A 12,467-nucleotide genomic window follows, 5' to 3' on the forward strand; every position below is an offset into this window, starting at 1 on the left:
GCAATCTCCTCCTCCGGGGGCCACCCAACCGGACCGGGCAATACAAACGTTTAGGGATCTCCTTTGGCGCACCCCCGCGCACTCTGCGGAGACCCCGGCGTTCCACTAATTGCTGGGACACGTAGAGCGATGTAATTAGAAAATTCCTTCTCGCAAATGATTGATGTCGCAATTAAGCCGGACATGAAAGTTTCTTTGTAGTATATATCGATCCCACAGCCTTGCCCGGGCCAGCGGACCCACCCCGACAGACACGACAATTGATGACAAGGACGCCACAAGGATCCTGGGAGTACCGAAGTGGGCGCAAGGAGCGGCCCACAAATTTATGTACTCATTTGTCGTTGATTTGATTAACGGCCATCGTCGGCGGCGGCTGTGATGAGTTGGCCGGGCCGGGCCGGGCCTCCGAAGTGTAGCGCCGGAAGCGATCCCGGTACGGTGCATTTTTCTCCTTTGCCAGATGATAGTCCAGGAAGCGGTGCAGGAAGCGATTCGCCGGGTCGGCCAGAACCGCCCGGAGCTGCTGGTCGTCGTCGTCGAAGCGTACCATCAGCGCTTCGGCCGCGAAGTACTCCTGGACGACTCGGTGCTCGAACCGGACCCGGCCGTCCTCGAAGATGATCATGCCGATGTCGAGCAGGTAAGTGAAAGGGGCCATGTGGACCGGCCGCCCCGGGAAGAACGTAAGTGCGCTGGCCAGCTCCCGGTGACTGTCGTGGGCGGCCCGCTTCAGCGTTTCCGCCGCCATCCGCTGCTGGCCGATGCCCATGATCTGGATGGCGCGCTGGTTCGACGCGTAGAACTGGCGCTCGAGGTACAGCTCCAGGAGTCCGCCGAAGCACCGGAACGCTTCCGGTCGCTGCTGATAGAGGTCCGCCAGGAGCTTCAACTGGAACGGGTTGCCGGCGACCCAGTCGCCATACGTGGCGGCCAGGTGACGCAGCAAGCGGTACGCTTCCGAATGGTCGTCCTCCGAGGAACTCAGTCGGTGGCTCAGGAAGTCCACGCACTGAAGCTCGCCGAACGGCCTCAGCGAAACAATCTTCGCCGACGGGAGTGCCGCGCGGAGGTAGTCCAGCTCGTGGGGACGCGTCGCCAGCAGCAGGTTGCGGATCTGGAACGGGGGCCGCAGAAACAGCTGGCAGGCGCGCACCACCGACTTCTTGTAGCGCCAGATGACGCTATCGTAACCGTCGACCAGCACGATCAGCTTGCCGGTGTTGAGGATCGCGTTGCGGAACAGCACCTGCCCGAAGCGGGTGCTCTCGGCAAAGAAGCACTTTGTGACGTGCCAGATAGCGTCCTCCACGCTCAGCGTGTCGGCGTTTAGCTGCGTGATCTCCTCGATCGTCTCGGTGTAGAACTTAAGGTGCATCAGGCAGATTACGTGGTCGGGCAGCGCGCTAGACAACCGATCGATGAACCGCTGCAGAAAGGTGGTCTTCCCCATCCCGGGGCCGTCGGACAGGATCACTACCCGGTTGCACGGCACCAGCCGATCGAACTCTGCCTCGTCCATCCAGGAGTGGTCCGAGTGCAGTGTCCGCGCAAAGTAGCGTCCCTGGAGCGCCCGCTGGTACTTGAAACTGTACGCCACCGGGTCGAGCTGGTTGGTCAGTAGCTGTGAGATGATCTCCATATCGAGCAGCTGCAGCGCATCTTCCTCCGACATCACATCCACTAGCCGAACCTCGCGCGTCTGAAGTGTGATCTTCTTCTCCAGCAGCTGGCGCCGTGACTTGGCCGCCATGTCAGCCAGCTCGAACACATCCCGGTAGACGAGCTTGATCTCCTCCAGCCAGTCCTGTCCACTCGCCGCAATAATGTAGACGGTTTTGGCCTTCGTCAGACCTTTGAACTTGTACCGCACGTTTTTCGTCACCGACTGGCAACACTGCTCACCGAACACGACCACAATCAGCCGGTCAGCCGATAGGTGGCGCACGAACGGGATGCAGCTTTCCAGGTCTTCGATATCGCGGAAGCAGTGCGCATCGAACACCACGAACTGGGTTCGCAGCGTTCCGAGTACCTGTAGCATCCGAGCGGCACTAACTTCCGCCTTGTAGGCGGCCACCAGCAGCAGCGTGTCGTGCTGGGTCGAGCCCAGGAACTCCTGCACCGGACCCAGCAGCGAGTTGCGCTCGAACAGGTATCCCGTGGCTGGATTCGTCTTCTGGTACTCCTCCGACTTGAGCAGCCACTTCTTGCCCGTGATGCGGGCCCGCGAGTCGTCACAGATCCGGTGCCAGTCGGTGGCACCCAGAAACACACCTTCGCCGTCCCGTATCCAGCGGTCGACCTGATCGAACACCACCTGCATACACTCGTCGACGTACTCGCGCAATCCGAACACCTCCACTTTCGTGATCGCTTCCAGCTCGATGAAGTTCGGCTGATCGGCGGCCAGGATGAGATGCTGGAAGAACTCCACCACCTCGGTCCGCCCAGCGCGGTAGTCCGCCCACTCCTTGCTGCTGGGGACCGGCGGTTTGCAGAGGAATCCCGGCTCGAACAGCAGCTTCAGTTTGCCGGCCCCAATCAGCGCGTTCAGGTCGGTGATCGAGAAGTCCGACTCTAGCTTCAGCATCGCTCGGAGGGTTCGCTCGAGCAGGTGCCGAAATTTGTCCACACACCCCGATAGGCCGCCGGCCAGGAAATCCTCCCGGAACAGCTGGCGGTCGAGATCGAACACGTCCCGCGCCAGCAGCGCGTGGAACTCGTGGAACACCCCGTTCGGGTTGATCGAGATTTTCTTCCGTTGCACCAGCTGCTCGGCCAACTTACGAGCCACTTCGCAGATCGGTGATATCCGGTCGATCAGACTCTCGATGAACTGACTGTTGTCGGTGTTGAACCGATAAAGGGTCGGTTCCTTTCCGTTGCACCGCACATTAAGCGTGTCAAGAAACGTGTCGCCGGCGATCGGCGATTGGTGAACCCGTTCGATTACCTTCATCACGTGCTCGTCCACGTTGAGGTTCGTGTAGATGACGATGTACCGTAGCTGTCCCTCGCGGCAGTAGTCTTCCTGCTGGAGGCCCAGGAATGAGTCGAAGTACTTCGGCAAGCTGTACTCGGTGGTCGTTTTCAGCAGGTCATCCAGCGTGATGCGCTTCGATTCGTCCTGCTTGTGTTTGGCCTGCACCAGACAGTACTGCCGCTCGTCGACCAGATACATCAAGATGTCATCGAACTTGCCCGCCGTAGCCACCTCAACGCCGATCTCGAACCGCTTGCCGGTCGCGGCCAGCCGCGAGAAGTAGAGGGTTGACAGACGCAACTGGTTCAGGTAACCCTCCGTGCCGGAGCCTGGATTTTTTTTGTATGACTTCTGCAAACGATGAACCGGTAGATGAGGTGTCGTAGAGTGTCAAAGAACCGAGGACCCAAGACACTTACCCGTGTTAGTAGCTCCATTGCGTGGCGCCAGCGTTCGTTCGACCATCAATGCCCAAGGTGCCGAACCGCTAGGCGTGCGGTTCGAAGAAGAACAATAGAGAGGTTTTCATTGGTTATATCATCACCTTATCACCTGAAACCTGTCAAACAGCACTCCACAGCGGGTCAGCCAACTTGGGCCAATCGCCACAACGCGGTAAGCGGCTTCAGAAAGTTCTAGCGGTACTTGGGAGTACTGTTTTAAAGTAAGCGAACTACAGTAGACTGCGATGAAGTTACTGGATGTTAATGTCACTCTACAAGAAAACAATGACGCCTGAGATGTGATCCCAACCGATGGGAAACCTACACTGAGACCAGTAACCGCGACCGACCGGTTCCGTGAGCACAAATCAATGTTTGACCAGAGTTATCTTCAATTCTGGACCTCGCCGTCGCCCGTGGTCGTGGACAGCGCAAAATGTTTGCTGATAAGATGTCGATAAGCACACAGCCGAGCACAGGCGAGCGAAGCTTTGGCGGACGCCGTATCACGTCGCAGGGTAGCTCGATTATTTCCTGATTAAAACACCATCGCCCTCGGGTGACCATAGGCCTCCAGCGTATTGGCCAGCTGATTGACCACTTCGAGCTGTTCGGAACGAACAGCCTACACCTACGAGCGTTGCTCGGGGCAACCGTTGCCTGAAACCTGCACAAAGTGAACCGCTTCGTGGTTTGCCAACAGTTCGATCCTTCGTCATCAAATATAGATTGAGTAACTCGCTTAATTCTCGTAAGATAACAGACGCAATGGCGACAGTGTTTGGCTCGGATTCTAATCGGTTTACGCTAAACGGCGTCGGAAAGATAAGTGGTTGTGCCATAAAACCTTCTCGGACAGTTTTGCGATCAAGAGATACATGCAGATGAAGAAGAAAGGGACCATGTTCAGCTAAAATGGCGTAAACGCGAGCAGCATGGTTCGAAATGGGCCTAGTTTTGTTGTCTAAGTTTTGCAGCTCCCAGCCAAGTGTTTTATTTGTATCTTGAACCAGTTCTGCTTCGTATCCAGGCGCATTGTCTTGGTGCAAAGTTACCTTACCGTGTTTGCACGGTTCAAATTGATCAGTTGGTGTCAGTAGTGATCTGTATTAACGGTTTCACCAGCTTGTGGTAAAGCACACCTTTCTGGTTCCATCAGACACAAGGGCATTGTCTTTTTGCCGAATCGATCTGGTTTTGCAGTCGAAGTTATGCAATATGTTTCGTTTTAAGTTAAAATCCTTTGCTAGATATCAAAACAAGACAATACTGTCAAAAAAACATAATAAAAAGGACCGAATTGACAGCTAGAGCTATCTTTTTACACAATCTACTTTCATACTTTTGAACCTGGTAATTAACGAACTTATGGAACAAGTTGACACCTTCAAAACGAGTACTACATCGAATAATTATCGATTCATGTCGAGAAGCGAATAATAAATGATGATATAAATGGTGGGTTGTCTCCGGTAGAGTCTAGTGAAAATGACCGGAATTGCAATCGCAGAACAAGCAGTGCCATGAACTCAAAAATTGAACTTCCTTTTAATTAGATAAACATTTTTTTGTAAGCTCTGAACTCGTCGTGAAGTTTTATTTTTAAATAGGGTGCACTTTACCAAAAGATTCGATAACATCAACGTATACAGTATATTTTAACAAAGAATTTTTGACCGATGTGACATAACTCAACTCAGATATCTAACGCATTCTAAACTGACGCACAATCTTAAACAAAGTCTTCCTAAAGATTGTGGTAATTTTACCATACTTATCTGGAGGATTATTACATTCCACAATCTTTATGCAGTTCAACGATGATGAGAGCCGTGCAAAAAATGCCCGGAAAACCCGGAGGACGCAAATTCCTAAATGGGTGCGTGGTTAAATTCTATTAACTGGCTACCGGCTGGATGGTTTAAAACAAAACCGACGTTAGACTCCCAGAGCGACTGAAGCCCCGAGAGGGGCGTCCAGCACTCGTCGCCCTGTCCAACGTCTCAAGACGCTTCCCCGTTCAATTGTTTAGGCATTCCGGCATCCCGGCAACCCGGAGGTGCTTATTGAATCGCATGATGATAGATTATTAAATGTTTTATGGGCTTAGTCTCAGCAGTCCTCAATGGCTCCCCGAGGAGCCCGGGCTAAACATCCCGGGCCCGGACAGCCATCCGCCGGTCGCCCTTTCGCTGCCAGTTCCGGCTCACGAAACTCCTTGTTTTACTGTGCAGTGTGCAGTGTGTCATTTTCGCCAGGAGACGGAGGCGGCCCGAACTGCGGTGCGGTGTTCAGGCGGCCACCCATTCTTAAGCGATCACTATAATTGATTTTATTAGTTTGATAACAGGAAATTGATTGGAACAACACAGACCCACATCTGAAGATGCGATTGTCTTCGGGTAATCCACGGCTTTGTCGAGGCGAATCTTACGAAACTGCCCGGACCCGGTTTGTGGCAAGAATATTACGCAACAGAGGCAGAGTCGTTCAGGCGACCAGATTTACGTTCGAACGTTCGAGGCCACTCCGTGAATGGAGGTTGAAATAAAATTATTTTAAGCATGGCATAAGTTAGTTGTATGGCGCTAAACGATGTTAAATAAATAAGGTTTTAAATTATTAATCGCTTAATTGGACATTGAAATAAAGCAACGTTAGATATACAACAGTCAGGTCAAGTCAAGTCAAGAATAACCAGTCCAATAGACAAAGGAAGAAATTAACATCTTATTAACAGCTAAACAAAGCAAAGAGACAGGGCACCAACAAAAGGGTCAACAATGAAGTCAAGTCTAAATTATCCAAGAAAATGTGTATTAACAAGAAAACCTTTGCAAATACTTTAAACTATAGCGTCATTTGTCATAAACTAGAAGTGAAACACAAACCAAGGAAAACACAAAATGTAAATGACAGAACCATCCACAAATAATTCTTTAATGTTGTCAAAAATTATTTCTCAAAAATTGGACTCAAATTATTTGCAAACCTTTTCCGCGATTAAACGGGAACGGAAGCAATGGCCCGAACGTCCGGCGATTGATTGCGCGCCGGGTATGAGCTGCGGTTTCGGTGGACGTGTCGATCGCCACTTTATGGCCCCACCGATGTGCAGCCTATGTCGCCTCTGCAAAAGGGTCGCTACAATATTTATAGCATCTGCAATTTCATTTTCTTACAAAACACCGCTCATATATTATGCTGCTTTACTCGAAGAAACAGAACCCAGACACCGCAATGGACGCTGCGGCCAGTGGGACCCCATCCCCTCGTCGTTAGCCAGCCGAAAGACACACGATTTTCAATCCTTGAATCCTCGCAGAGCAGAGCGCAGCGTCCACGGAGCCGTTTTGTGTGATTGCCGGAAGAAAACTGGCAGCCGCGGCACTTCACCGTCCAAAGGGCTACCGGACCCGGAGTCGGATTTCGCAGTCGGCGCATCTGCACCCCATGGCTCAGCATAAAACCGACCGAGGGGTTCTTAATGCATTTTTAGGATTTTTGATAATTTATTTATGAACCCAAACACACGGCTTACGGCTCACGGCGTTCGAGCGACCATTTCTGCAGTATCGAGCTGACCAATCGAGACGGTCCGGGTTACGGGCGATGGTGTGAAGATTCGAGGTGACCGCCCGAAGGTTGGCTGACTTGGCTTTTAAGAAACTGTCCCACGGAGCGCTGGTGTCACGGACCGGACACATAAACCGGACCAGACCAGCGCATGAGGTTAATTTATAATGCGCAAACAGTTGCTTCGACACGAAGCGCCCTCAAGCGGACGATGCTGAAGCGGCACATTTCAAAGTGTTTGCTTAGGATGTGTAGTTAAGATGGGTTTTATTGCCTTTGCTTGTTAAATGAACGAATGAGCAGCTCAATAAAACCAAAATTTGTTTTTGATGACTTAAGAAATATGCAACATGGTCTTATGTGTTTTGAGCAAGAACAAAGCACTAGCAATACTATTGTATGTGTGTTACACACATTAATACAGCTCAAAAGTTATGCATTTCATGCGAATTTGGAGAGAGACTTATCTTGCCTCTGCCCAAATTAATTATTTAAAAAAGGGGTTCGAAAGAACTGTGTCTTGGAAATCAATTTAACGTCAGCAGAAGCTGGTAGACCTCCAGCCAATTCCAGTTCGTTGTCCGTTGCGGCCAAACAGCATACGTGGCAGGTTCGAGCGACCATAAAACACCTCATAAGACGCTGGGTTCCCCGCCGTAGGCAAACAGTAGCATAATGAGCGAATGGGCGTGAACTTCCTGTGTGTGTGTGTGTGTGTGTTTGGCGTAGCATAATGTATGTACCATTCCAATCGCCTGCCCCAAGGAAGAGTGCCGACTCAACAAGAACCCGGCCCGCCCGTCTTAAGGAGTTGGACTTTCTCGAAAAGCCGTTCCAAGTGGTCCGGTTCTGGGTCCGGTGCCGCAGTTAAATATTTAGTGAGAAATTTCTTCATAATTAATGCATAAACTAACAAAAACGGGGTAAACTCCTGGGGGCAAACTCTGGCCAGCGCTCTCCAGAGTTCCAGTCCAGCTCCACCCGAAGCTGGGGTCATGCGCCCAAGCAAATCTAATGATAGTTCCAGGTTCTGAACTCGTACGCTAGAAGGGTTCTGCGTACGGACGGGCGTAACTGCACCGAAATTGAAACAAGTCGTTATCGTGTTGATCAAATGGTCGAGCAAACGATGGAAGGGAGCCCTCTTGCCCTGCGGCCGATCTGCGAAAGTCCAGCTCACGCAAGGCTCGCCCGGGGTTGCCGAATGAGGTTATAATGCAATTTAAAATTTATCAAACATTGTTTCGAAATCGGACTTGTGGCCAGGGCCTGAAGCAGAGACGGCGCGATAGCGCCCAAGAAAGTTGTTGCCCAAGATGTTGTTGATTTTGGAGCCGAGTCAAAATAACTTGTGTTAAAGAAAACTCCGGCAGCCCATGCAGGCCAGAGGCTGTGTCTTAGATGCAAAACAGATTCTAGACCGTTTGAAAAGCCTGTGGCTGTGGCCATCAACCCTTGAAACTATCAAACTGGTCCTACTTGTTGACGGGTTGACGAGAATCGAACCCGATATTTCCAACTTGGCTGGGAAAAGCTCCAACTCGAAACCGTATGCCATAGACCCACAATTACTGCACAGATAGCTTTATGATTATTGTTATAAGAATTAATTCAGAGAAGTTTATGCCAAAACTATTATTATCTCCTTGCTTACTTCATACGCGCCAAAGGTGCAGCTACAGTAAGCCTTTGACCCAGGTAGAGCAACTCTAAGTGCAGCATTTGAGCATACCTTCAATAAAGACCAGCAAAATATATTCTGCTCAGCACATTAAAAGCTGGCTGTCCGGGAGCTATTCGTTATAATTAATTTATAAAGTTTCACCGAGAGCTCTAAACCATTTTAATACGGAAACGGCTTGCACTCCAGCACGGTCAGGCATGCATTATGCTTCTTTTCCTTATTAGGTGGCCAAGAAAACTATTCCGGAGCGGTCACGCTCTGAAGAAATACCTTGAACATATTATCATGAGGTGATATTTTGCAGATTGTTTTGAAAACGCCCTTTTGTATACTTTTAGGCGTATTTAATCAAACATGCTCAAAATAATTGTGTGTTAATCATAAAGCACAAATGTAACAATCGCAGTTTTTGGGTCTACAAATCAATGGCTTCGAAATGGACGTTGAATACAAGCTGCTTCAAACTGCTGGGAAACGATTGTTCTCCTACGTCCTTTGTCCTCCTTCACCATTAATGCGTTCTTCAATCCGCGATACTGTAAAAAAGTTGACTCACAAAATATTATTTAAATACATAAAAAGTGCTGAGAGAATTTCAGTGCAACCCAATAGTGAATTTGAATTCTGCCAACAAACACACACACGAGGCCCGTAATGCATCGTAATTAAACATTTCCCGATCTGTGGCTAAACTGCAGTCCAAACTAAACCGCTCATTGACGGTAAAACCGGCCATAAAAAGCGAGGAACGAGCGAGATTCAACACTTAAAGGAGCGAGTTCCAATGGGAGCTCTCGAGTGGCATTCGTTGGCTAAAGTGACCGTACGTAATGGCTTCCGTACGGTTCCGTGCACCTTGCGGGGTGTGAAAAACGGTTCCCCCGACTCGCTTTGGCTCTACTAGCAGCCTCTTCACTAACTTATCCGTCTCGAGCACTATCAACCGTAGTAATAATAACACATAACAGACTACTTATGGGTTCAGGGGCCCGGGCTCTGAAGTGCCCGAGAGCCCGCGCTGGGGTGTGATAAAAATTTGCTCAAATTATTATGCTCAAACATTGTTTGCTTCTGGAATACCGCCGACCGACCGCCGGTGTTGTGCTGTTTTGAACTGAAACATGTAAGCTTGCCTTATATTCCCTCCGTGTCTTCTAGAAAAGGGCGAAAAACTCTTCAGAAATATGCATAACAAAGGTTAAATTTCTGAAAGTAAAGATAGAACATATGATTACTATAGAAAAAGTCGAAAGAGATAAAAAAGAACAATAAAGCAAAAGATATGAAGGATAGAATGAAGCAACACTTAAAATGTAATACGGAAACAAAAATACAAAAAGAATCACTTTCAGTGAAAAATGAAAGAAAATGAAACGACGAACAAATATAGCAATGCACTAGAATAATCACTTTTGAAAGCAGGAACATTGAAAAATTGAATGCATTAAGCAACAATACGAGTGTTTAAAGGAAAACAACAAAAACACTTGAAAAATGTACTTAAATGTTCATAAATGGCCAAGTTGAATTGAAAACGTTCTACGCTTAAACTACAGATAAAAGGAAAGTAAACTCAGTAAGCTCGATCATAAGCGGAAAATTGTAGCCCAACATGGGTGTCTTCAAATAATTTCCGTCAATAGCGGTAGCGGAAGAGTAGCGCAGTCGACCGCAGACAACGCTCCTCACGACCACAAAAAAGGCATCTCCATCGCGGGCACAACCTGTGGCTCCAGATTCCCGCCACGAGCGGCTGCTACGGTGTGCGCTGCTACCCGTTACAAGTGCGGATACTATACCTAATTTGCATAAACCACGTGATAAAATCACCGTTGAAAAGCGAAATAATAGACTACCAGAGGCACGCCGACGCAACGCTCGGCTGCTGCAGCGGCGCGAACAGCAACAGATGAGCGAACGACGAGCACGAGCAGCACACGTACAAAAGCGGCCACCGACACACACACACACAGGGAAAGCCATGGGACACCGATTGCGGCCGCACGCGACACTCGCAGCACGCACGTCGAGCACACGCCTGATGTGCAGCATCCGGATGACTTTCCCCGTTCACAAAAAGAGCCCCCCCGGAGCATGGGGACGGAAAAGGCATAAGAAGCAGACGAGAAGGACGATTCTGGTGGTAAAATACACACAGAGGGAACGCTTCTGGAATGGAGTCTACCGAAAGACGTCGGGATGGGCCCGCGAAAAGACGCCAAAAGGTGGCCGGCGAACAGGGCAAATCATCGGGCGGCCAAAATGGCGACGTGTCGCGGCGTGCCGGAGAGGAAAATGGAGTATTATCCTCTCGAGTGCCGTTTCGTTTCCGGTTTCGCGCTTTGTGGTCGGGGTCCGGACAGTGGGTCATTCGCAACCGCCGAGGGTAAGTACCGCGTTGACGGTGATGTACCTTGGGGCGTGAGATCTTTGATAGAGAATCTTTGATCAAATGTTTCCAAATGTTGACAATAGAGACCTCGCAGTATAAAATGGACAAAAGTAATGTCATGAGAAAGTCATGATTGCAATCGAAACCATTTCGAAAAAATCAAATGGTTAAGTTGTATCTTATTGCAGGATTGTTTTATTTTAGTTTAGACTTATCATTTTTATCCAAGTTTGTATAATCAATAACTTTTGCAAACCCAGCTTATAACTATTATAACTGTTTGCATCCATAACTTATTACCACTTATTATCTATAACCATTCGCCATTTGATGGGATATTTTAATCACATTCGAATGGATTATTCGTGATTTCTTTGGACATTGATTTCGGAAAAAGTTTTGCCGGTCGTACAGTGAAAAGTATGAACTATGCAGTGCAATCAAACATACGTTATCTTATGGACCACTCTCATTGATTTTGTGGGTTGTTTTTGGACACCAAGTCCACTTCCCTCCAAGTCCAATTCCCTAGAAATGATTGTGAGATCACATGCGTTTAACTAAACCGGCTTTTAAATTAAACCATATTTTAGTGATCGTCCCAACAAAAGATCAAAAGACTGAGCTTATTACTTGATGTTTGAAAATAATGTATTGATAAAGCTTTACACACGCGGGTTGAGTTATCAGACATTTGTCATAAAGTATATCCCAAAGTGTTGCCATCCTTGGAGCCTCACTTTTGGTAGAAATCTGACGATTAGTGACATGAGCTTATACAGATTGTTTTGTTCAATAATTCTTAGTTCCTTGCAATTGCTTTTTTATTGTGAATCTCGGTGGTAGGATTATATCAATAGAAAGACCAACTATTGAACATACATTGCTATAAGACAATCGAAATGTCACCAAACATTACGTACCGAAGAATGGCCGACCTCTACTAACTGTGTTCCTTCTTTAAACGATCTCTATTGTTCTTCTTAAATTATGAGCCACCTCACTATTTGAGCATTATGCTCAAGCAGACGTTTAACACCTAAAAATGGAACCACCCTTTAATGACTTTCACAAACATCGTCACACCATTGTTGGCCCAATCAATTTCAGAAAGTTAGTTTTAGTGCCTTGAGTGCTGCAGTCCATTGAATTGTGTTTAAATTCAGATGGTACGCTCTCTGTCGGTAAATGAAGGATATTCACTGCCCGGAGAGCGCTGTTCAGTTTACAGGAAAGGTTAATTTTGCCAGTATGGTGTGTTGCATTCGACGTTCAGTTCCAGATCTCCAGATCTCCGAGCTCGTGACATCCATCACCACTAGCGTGCCACGGCACGAGAGAGAGAGAGAGTTCCGCAATCAATTTCCATCCTGCCAATTCTCGGTG

At 48.5% G+C, this 12,467-nt stretch overlaps 1 protein-coding gene across 1 annotated transcript; it reads right to left on the bottom strand.

The window, feature by feature from the left end:
• Positions 1-334: 334 nt before the first annotated feature.
• On the bottom strand, positions 335-3,423 carry LOC128278657 (uncharacterized). Its single transcript, XM_053017389.1, has 2 exons — positions 3,406-3,423; positions 335-3,346 (listed from the first exon to the last, which is right to left on the bottom strand). Exons 1-2 carry the CDS (start codon positions 3,421-3,423, stop codon positions 335-337), a joined length of 3,030 nt encoding a protein of 1,009 aa, XP_052873349.1.
• Between the last annotated feature and the right edge of the window lie 9,044 nt (positions 3,424-12,467).

This window comes from Anopheles cruzii, chromosome 2, assembly GCF_943734635.1.
Source record: "Anopheles cruzii chromosome 2, idAnoCruzAS_RS32_06, whole genome shotgun sequence".
NCBI classification, from domain to species: domain Eukaryota; kingdom Metazoa; phylum Arthropoda; class Insecta; order Diptera; family Culicidae; genus Anopheles; species Anopheles cruzii.